Here is a 9781-nt window from a genome sequence, read left to right as displayed (position 1 = left end):
CTGTTAGTACCTTGACTGATGTAACACTGATGAAGATTGTTCAGCAGAAGGGGTCTTCACATCTTGAATGGAAATGTTGGACATATAGTGCATATTGTATTGCCTGTTTCAAAAGCATATATAAATAATTTAATAAAAAATATATACACCTTGTATATTTAAGCCATATTTGAATAGGCTAAGATAAGGATTATAAAAAAAAAGATACTGAGGAGTTATAAAGTTATTACAGCCTACTGATAAATAAGATAGGTTTGGTCCTATGATATTCCTAACTACTGTTCGTACTTAAGAACTTCTAAGTAGCTGGCCACAATCAGGAGGTATTCTTGGTACTCAGTGCTTAGAAGTCTGGCTACCTCAGTGCTGTGGGGTAGGCTCTGTGTCGGGGTTCAAGTCCGCAGCATAGAAGAGCAGCAGCTTCAGCAAGTGCACTTTGTCTTGGAGCTGGGGGACTAGAGGTTCTCCCAGCATGTGGATTAGGCGGCTGCGGAAGGCCTCAATCTGCTTCTCCACATCCACCACAGTGATGTCATCTCCTTGCTGGGGCTTGGGCTTGATTCTTTTGATGATCAAGTCTTTCCGATCAATCACGGAACTCCGTAGGTGCTCTGTAAGAGGGAAGGAGTCAAACATCTGCTTTTTGTTCCTTGGGATTCAAAAATTAAAGTCCAACTTGGTAAGTAAGGCCTTGTGCCTGGCTACTAGGAGACAAAAGGTCATGTGAGTTACCATGGGAACCCCAGTTCTTAAAGGTTTGTGTTCTTGCCTCAACACTGATGTTAAAAAAAAAAAATGTTGGGCTGGGCTGTGGTGGCGCACGCCTTTAATCCCAGCACTTGGGAGGCAGAGGCAGGAGGATCTCTGTGAGTTCGAGACCAGCCTGGTCTACAAGAGCTAGTTCCAGGACAGGCTCCAAAGCCACAGAGAAACCCTGTCTTGAGAAACCAAAAAAAAAAAAAAAAAAAAAAAAAGTTGCTGGGCAAGGCAGTCATGACTAAATAGACCCTGTCTCAAAAAAGGAAAAGAAAAAAGAGAGCTTCTAAAAGGCACATTATTGTGTGTGTATGCCATGTGTGTGCAGGTGCCCACAGAGGACAGAGGAGAACATCAGATTGAACTGGTGTTACAAGACAGCTATGAGCTGCCTGACGGGGCGCTGGGAACTGAACTGCAGTTCTCTGGAAGAGCAGGAGATGGTCTTACCTGTCAAGCAATCTTGCCAAGAAACTTTATACAATCAAAATCAAAACTATTTTAGTTTCTTTGATTTAAACAACTCTACTAAAAACTATAATAACCACTTAGGGAAAAATTCATGTGGATTAATTTTTTTTACTACTTAGTGTATGTATTTGGGTGTGCCTTTCACTGAGGGTGCTAAAACATGCACACACTATACAACTGTGTACTGTGGCCTAACAGTGTAGCCTTTGACACATCTAGTTGTAAGGACTGGGGTACAGTTAAGTGGAAAGTGCTTATCTAGCACGCAGGATTCTTCAGTTTACTCTCTAGCACCATAACCCCAGACCGCTGTAGTTACAAGAGTATGCAACAGAGCCGGGTGGTGGTGGCGCACGCCTTTAATCCCAGCACTCGGGAGGCAGAGGCAGGCGGATCTCTGTGAGTTCAAGGCCAGCCTGGTCTACAAGAGCTAGTGCCAGGACAGGAACCAAAAGCTACGGAGAAACCCTGTCTCGAAAAATCAAAAAAAAAAAAAAAAAAGAGTATGCAACAGAAAAGACCCTTGTCTGCCCCAACCAGGCAGACAAGCAGGCTGAAAGGAAGGCAATGGTGATGGAAGATTTACTACTTTTTCTCATACAAGAATAATCCATCCTAAGTTACGTATCACCAGCATTGTAGAGAAGTGAACCTAGACACCCATGTGTAGCTCACCCTATAATCTAGGTCTTAGGAGGCCAAGGCAGGAGGATAGCCATGAGTTCAGGACCAGCCTGGGCTAGAGACAGAGACTTTAATTTAGTGCTAGTATTTTAAAATGTCCTGCACAGCACTTTGGGTTCCAGGCTGAGCAGGTTTATGAGTTCTCTTTACTTTCTACATAACAATCACCAAGTTAAAGTCAGCCTCAACATAGGCATGGGCAAGTAAAATTTCCTCATTACTCTAAGAATAATCTAATGACAGGATGATCAATAATGCAGCATGGATTTCCTAAGATCGAGAACATTTACTATTGTAACCTGGTGTAATCAATAAAAATAAGCTATCAACACATACACTCTTCAGATTGCCCAGCTGTGTCCTTCATTTTTGTAGTCCTGGGACTGAACCCGTGGCCTTGCATGTGCTAGGCAAGTGCTTTATTGCTGATCCTCAGCCCTCCAATACCACCTCTTTCTAATTCAGAATCTTGCTGAGGATCAAACGTTATATTTAACATTCATAAGCTTTAGCTGCTCTTTAGTTGGGAACAGTACTTTTGATAGGGAAAGGTCATTTGTTAAAAATGGTCTCTGTTCCAGCAAGTCAACTTGACACTTGAATCATTGGGGAGGAGGGACTCTGAATTGAGAAAATGTTTCTGTAAGATTGGTCTGTAGGGCATTTTCTTGAGTGATCAGTGTGGGTGATACCATCCCTGGAGGTGGTCCTGGGTGTTGTAAGAAAGCAAGCTCAAGCTGGGTATGGTGGCACACACCTTTAATCCAGCACTCGGGAGGCAGAGGCAGGTAGATCTGTAAATCCGAGGCCAGCCTGGTCTACAGAGCAAATCCAGGACAGCCAGGGCTGTTACAAAGAGAAACACAGGGGCAGGAAGCTGAGGTAGGGGAAGCATGTCAGTAAGCAGCAGCAGCACTCCTCCATAGCCTCTGCTCCAGTTCCCCTGGATGCTGGGCTGTGATAGGAGGTGTAAATGAAATGAGCCCTTGCCTCTCCAAGCTGCTATTGGTCACAGAGTTCTATCCCAGCAATAGAAACCCTGAGCAGGGCAGCCATCAGTCTGGGTTTGTGGGGTGCTTCCTTGAGATCAAAACAAGGTCACAGTCTGTGGGAAGAAGCATGAGGCTGTGTTCTCCATCCAATGCGTCCAGGGGAAATGCCCCATTTCTCCTGTGATGTTACTGTTTTCTGTCAGGTGTGGTGGTGTATTCCTGTAAATCTAGCACCTGGGAGCCTGAGGCAGGAAAACTAAATTCAGTTCAAGCTGGGATACATAGTAGGTTCCAGACCATCTTGAAATACAAAAACAAAGCTGGGCAATGGTGGTGCATACCTTTAATTCCAGCACTAGGGAGGCAGAGGCAGGTGGATCTTTGTGAGCTTGGGGCCAGCCTGATCTACTGAGCGAGTTCTAGGACAGGCTCTAAAGCTACACAGAGAAACCCAGTCTCAAAACGAAACAAAGTAACACCCCCACCCCAACAAAGTCCCAAAGAAAAAAAAATCTATGTACTTAGTACTTTGATTTAAACAATTTTAGTGACAAGGTCTCCTATATCACAGGCTGGCCTTAACTTGCTAAGCAGCCAAGGGTGACCTTGAATTTCTGGTTCTGCCTCCATCAGAATGCTAGTTAAGTTGATGCTGTGCTAGGACTGAACCCAGGATTTCATGAATGCTTGGAAAGCACTCAACCAACTGAGCCATAGTCCCAAACTTCCTAATTATTTATTAACTTGCCAGTTCTTCAGCTTTACCAGGGTTCTCATTAATCCCTGCCTAATCATTCTCACTTGATGAAGTTATTTGACCATGATCCTTGCTAACATGTGCAGTCTGCATGCTACCCAGTCTAACTTTCCCAGCAACTCTGAACGGCACTATTTCATAGACTTTAAGATTTCCCTCTTTGCAGTACTGGGGATCGAACCCAGGGACTCACACATTCAAAGCAAATGCTCTAACCCTGAGCTACTACCCGATCCATTTTAAGGCCACTCACATCTTGTTGCAGACATGCTCTGTATTTGTGCTTTACTGACAGCTGTTTATAATGTTGCTAGTCTGTGAACAACTGACTCAACAAATGTGCTCTGAGAAGGCAGGGTTCTCATGATAACGATGGTTTTTGCTTACCTACACAACTTCCTCACTGGGAGGACAACTGTATTACTACCAGCTGTAAAAAAGTAAGGATGTTTCCACATCACCACAGTGATTCAGCTGTGCTCTCTATAGTTATAATCAAGGAACAGTGCTTTAAATTTTTATTTTGTTATCATTATCATTATTATTATGAGACAGGATTTCTCTGTAGCTTTGGAGCTTGTCCTGGTACTAGCTCTTGTAGACCAGGCTGGCCTTGAACTCACATAAAGGCATGCGCCACCGTTGCCTGGTTATTATTGGTTTTTTGAGACAGGGTTTCACTGTGTAGCCCTGGCTGTCTTAGAACTCACTCTGTAGACCAGGCTGGCCTCTAGTTTACAGAGATCCATCCACTTTTGCCTCCTGCGTGCTGAATTAAAGGAATGTGTCACCACCACCCGGCTTCTTGCTTCTGTTTTTAAAACTTTTAAAAAATTGCTTATTTTTATTTTATGTGTGGGTGTTTTGTTTGCATCTCTGTCTGTTGACCACATATGTGCTGTTCCTACAGAGGACAGAAGAGGGCATCGGGTTACCACGTGGATTCTGGGAATCAAACCTGGGCCCTCTATAGGAGCAACAAGTGCTCGTAATCATTAAGCCATCTTTCCAGCTTATATTATTATTTTTGAGACACATTTTTACTATGTAGCCTTCAATTCTTCATCCTTCTGCCTCAGCTTCCTGGGTGCTGGAATTAGAGGCCAGCGTCACCACACCTACCTAGAGCAATGCATTACTTAGGTGAACAAGTGAGAATTATCTGACAAGCTGTCCTTTTTTTGTTTGTTTTTTTGGTTTTTCGAGACAGGGTTTCTCTGTAGCTTTGGAGCCTGTCCTGGAACTAGCTCTTGTAGACCAGGCTGGTCTCGAACTCCCAGAGATCCGCCTGCCTCTGCCTCCCGAGTGCTGGGATTAAAGGCGTGCGCCACCACCGCCCGGCAAGCTGTCCTTTTTGATAATGTCCACTGTGAGACTTCTCACAGGGCCTGCTTGTGAGCAAGTGCCCCTTACCTCTCAGCACATGCTGATAACTGGACAACAGGAACTGCAGATGCTCAACCAGCTCATCCCATGTCTGCCACTGGGTTTTATCTGACTGCAGAGATAGTAAAAGCAGCAGGTAATGAGTGCTTGCCCAGTTAGAGGTCCCAGTTACAGCATAGTTTCCAAAGCTCTTCCATGATGGCCAAACAGCAGGAAGGAAAGATGCTCTGGGCGAGGAGCTAAAGCAGAAAGGCAAGTACCTGACACTTGAGCAGTGATGTGGAGTTGTTCAGAAAGTAGAGGGCCTGGGCCAGAGACAAGGGGAGACGGGTGGGCGTCTCACAACTGTGGAGGAAGATGATCTCTAACACTTTGCAGCGCAGAAGGTGGCTTTCCATAGTAGTGAAGAACATCTCCCTGTGTGGAGAACAGGGAGTTAGGCAGAAGTACATTCAAAGATTCTACGGTTTGCCCTGGATGCTCCGACATGTAATGGAGGTCTACAAAAACACAGGCTGCAGACAGAAATGGATTTGTTGATGAAGTAATAACTTACAGGACGAGGGAACAGCCTGACATCTGAAAAAGACAGAGGCAGGTATCCTGGTGCACATCCAGGGAGGAGGCAGGAGGATCATGAGCTTGAGGCCTGTGCTTCAGAATGCTGTCTGCCACTGGGACGGACCCCAGACTTTAAGTTTCTGAGTTTTTCATCAGAGATGACATATTCAAGGAAAATAGAATATCTTTAAAAGACATAAAGTACTTAGCAATTAGGAACTGTATTAAAAAATGGTGAAATAAAACAAAATCAAGATAAATAAACAATGTAGCAAGCCCGGCATGGTTGTGCACACCTTTAAACCTAGCACTTGAGTCAGAGGCAGGCGGATTTCTGTGAGTTCGAGGCCAGCCTGGTCTACAAAGCTAGTTACAGGACAGCCAGGGCTGTTACACACAGAAACCCTGTCTTAATCCCCCATCCCACTCCCTAAAAATCAACAACAATGTAGGTAGGTTGATTCTCTTGCCTCAGGCTTGAGTGCTGAGATCACAGGCTTCAAACACCAGGCCCAGCTCTCATTTACTAGAAGTTTCCTTATGTATTTAGCTACATAATGTTCCATCATGTTCAGGTATCATAATAAGTATTTATTCATATCCCTTGTACGGACATTTGGGTTATTTCCAATATTTTACAATTGTAAACATCATTGTAGTGAATATCCTCATGCACATGTTTCATTATTATCCCAGCACTCAGGAGGCAAAGGCCAGTAGATCTCTGAGTTCGAGGAGAGCCTGATCTCTAGGAGTACACAGAGAAACCAAAACCAAACTAAACCAAACCAACCAAACAAACAAACAAGCAAAAGAGGTAAACTCTGGCATGCACACATGGTTCTGTCAGACACTGCCAAATACTCCTACATTTCTAAGGTTTGCATCATTTTTGCATTCTCATCAGGAATGAATAAATACCTGTTTTCTTGAAACCTTCTTTTTTGAGACGGAGTTTCTCTGTGTAACAGTCCTAGCTGTTCTGGAAGTCTCTTTGTAGACCAGGCAGGCCTCGAACTCAAGAGATCCACCTGCCTCTGCCTCTAAAATGCTGGGATTAAAGGTGTGTGCCACCACCGCCTGGCTTTTCAAAACCTCTTTAATAGAGAATATTATTGATCCTATTATTTTTTTCCCTATTTGGGTATATAAGAAATGGTATCTCATTTTACTTTCTAAAAACGATGAAGTTGAACATCATAAGAGAAGACAATTATTGACTGTTATGTGCTACCAACAAACCACTGGAAAATGACAGGTCAGACATTTGTCAGGACTCATGAATACCACCTATGTAAATCTGCATAGTTATAAAAATAACTGCAAATTATACCAAAATTAATAATGAATAAAAGTAAAAGGTACTTCATATATCTGCTAGTATAATTTGGGTGGGTGGCTAATTTACCCCTTCTGAGAAAATTAGTGTTAGTGTTGATTGAATCAAATCAATATGGTAGGGACATTCAAGATCTCTTGATAGCGTCTACTTCTTCCCAAGGAATGATGCTTTGACTGCACTTCGATTGTTTGGGAACCTCCTCCATTCATCTCAAAGACATAAATAGTCCCCCTACTCCTTTCTTCCTTTTTCAATTAGTTTGTGATTTTTCTCTCTGTAAATTCTGTTTCTGGCGGGCAGAAATAAAAAAGCTAGTAAAAAGTTACTTTTTAGTTCTCTTTTTAATGGAGAAATCAACCAAAACCAAAACAAACTGATCAAACCAGACCCACCTTTGACTCCTCTCAGGGATGTCCAGCACAAACCCAAACATCATCTCAGCTATTTTATTGGAGCTGCAGGTAGGAGTCCTGTCCACCTCTACAGCAATGGACAACATCCTCTGAAGTTGACACACGATCCTGGATCCAGAGCACAGGATAGAAACAAGTGAGTGGAAAGACTTGGTGACAGGCTTTCTGAAACTGGAGGTCCCCACCAATGAATACCAAGACCAGACGACTGGGTGTGGAGGTGCACTCAGAAAGCAGAAGTGGGCAGGCCTCTATGAGTTCAAAGCCAGCCTGGTCTACATAGTGAATTTCAGGCCAGTCAGAGTTACATGGTGAGACTCTGTGGCAAACAAAACAAAACAAACAAGCAAATAGCAACAACACAACAAAAGAACAGAGACTATTAGAGGGTCAGCAAAACACCCCAGGCCAAGCAGAGTAATAAATTATTAGCTTGCTCTCATTGAGCAATTCATCTACCTGAATCCTTTTGCCAGATCATATATGAACCTTTCAGAATTTGAGGGTAAACTACATAAGCAAAATGCTTTCAAATTAAAACCAGAACCACACAATCCCAAGCGTCTAGAGAACTTTAAAGACACTAACTTCCTGGTTTTGAAAATGAAGAAACAGGTCCAAAATGACTAACTTCATTTTAATTTCTTTGTTATAGGAGAAGACAGGCATCTGCCATTTAATTTTTTTTAAGATTTATTTATTTATTTATTATGTATACAGTATTCTCAGTATTCTGTCTGCATGTACAACTGCATGCCAGAAGAGGGCACCAGATGGTTGTGAGCCACCACGTAGTTGCTGGGAATTGAACTCAGGACCTTTGGAAGAGCAGGCAGTGCTCTTAACCACTGAGCCATCTCTCCAGCCCCTGCCATTTAATTTTTAAAAAATGTAAACTACTTAATTATTTTTATGTATGAATATTTTTCGGCTAAGTATGACTATGCACTACATGCGTGTCTGGTGTCCTCAAAGGTCAAGAGGGCTCTAGATCCTGTGCAACTAAAGTTACAAGTGGTTGTGAGCCACTATGTAGGTGCCGGGAATTGAACCTGGGACCTCATGAAGAACAGTCAGTGCTCTTAACTGCTGAGTCATTTCTGTAGCCCTACCATGTAATTTTTCTATTCCTAGTTTCTTTACGACACAGCAGTTCTTACTAAGACAAGTTTCAGAATGTTCACCGATGGACCTTCACCTCTCTCCCATCAGACACAAATATGGGAGAGAGGCAGAGACAGCTGGAAAGCTGGGCAACACTTCAGAAGGGAAAGTCTGGTTTGACAGCAGCCATTTAAACGCATCTTATTTGATGGAAAGACATTATTTTCAGAAACAACCGCAGCCAGGGACAAACAATGGACAAGGTGGGCAGGTTCTGGCTCTGCAATGATGCATTTATAAGTCACTGTGTTGTCTGTGTCCACAGCTAACCAACATGAGGACCATTTGTTAGAGTTTGGAGAAAACAACAGGGCATCTGGTCAGGGGGTAGGAGATGGGTCAGAGTTAGAACTCAAAGAGCAGGAAGGCTAATCAAGGTAAGCCTCTGAGCAGCAACACGGGATGGGGGTGTCCCCAAAGGGGGCAGCTGCCCAGAGTATCGGACAAAGCAGGCTCAGGACTTCGGTTAGGGAGCTGGAAAGAGGGGAAGTGACACTCTGAAAGAGAACTAACTGGAAGGCTAGCAGTGAGGGCCTGTAAGGAGCAGTCCTCTTTGTCTGCTGGTAGAAGCCAGGTCCTAGAGCACACGACACAGGGATTCTACCATAATTATATCCAAGTCTAGACTAAGTCTTTAATGAGAATCAGGCTGTTACAAGAGTTGGTAATCTGGGGCAAGCTGATCTTTGAGACTGGTCCTATTCTTTAAATATCAAATCCTTGCAGCCCTAGAAGACAACTTTGTGCTTGCTCCTTACAGCTGATTGGTGTTCCTGGTTAGGTTAGGCTGGGGAGACAGATGGCCACTGCTAGCTTTCAAGATTCCTGTTCCTGAAGAGGTCTGAGTCCCATCTGGGGGTTGTGTTAATTCATTTTCAGTCACCGTTTTGACCAGCCACTTGATGACATCTCTGGAATACAGAAAAGTAAGAAAGGAAAGGTTTGCACTGCTGTTTGACCTACAGTGTCCAGACCTGCATACTTACGCTGGGTCCCCAAACCAGGAGACTCCTCCAAACAGAGTCAAGGACCTCTAGGTTATTTTTTAAATTTTTTATTTTTTGTTTTTTGATTCAGGGTTTCTCTGTGTAGCTCTGGCTGTCCTCAAACTCACAAATATCCACCTGCTCCTGCATCCAGAATGCTGGGATTAACGGCGTGCACCACCTAAAATTTATTTTGATGATTACTGATTATTTAAATAACCAATATAAAAAAGTTGTATTGAGCTGGGTGGTGGTAGCACACACCTTTA

At 43.4% G+C, this 9781-nt stretch overlaps 1 protein-coding gene across 2 annotated transcripts in view; it reads right to left on the bottom strand.

Moving 5' to 3' along the window:
- Positions 1-134: 134 nt before the first annotated feature.
- The window catches only part of Simc1 (SUMO interacting motifs containing 1), a 35296-nt gene continuing 25649 nt past the window's right edge, over positions 135-9781 (bottom strand). Inside the window, exons 6-10 of one of the 2 annotated variants that reach the window (XM_057787151.1) lie at positions 9285-9437; positions 7342-7470; positions 5307-5463; positions 5074-5158; positions 135-611 (exon numbers count right to left, since the gene is read on the bottom strand). In XM_057787151.1, the coding sequence (XP_057643134.1) occupies positions 361-611; positions 5074-5158; positions 5307-5463; positions 7342-7470; positions 9285-9437 (775 nt within the window). In that variant the 3' untranslated portion in view covers positions 135-360. The remainder of the gene's footprint in view (positions 612-5073; positions 5159-5306; positions 5464-7341; positions 7471-9284; positions 9438-9781) is intronic. The other variant, XM_057787152.1, reaches the window with a different exon arrangement.

This window comes from Chionomys nivalis, chromosome 13 (assembly GCF_950005125.1).
Source record: "Chionomys nivalis chromosome 13, mChiNiv1.1, whole genome shotgun sequence".
Taxonomy (NCBI): domain Eukaryota; kingdom Metazoa; phylum Chordata; class Mammalia; order Rodentia; family Cricetidae; genus Chionomys; species Chionomys nivalis.
Note: the sequence above shows the minus strand (reverse complement) of the source record. Positions and strands in the feature narration are given on the sequence as shown.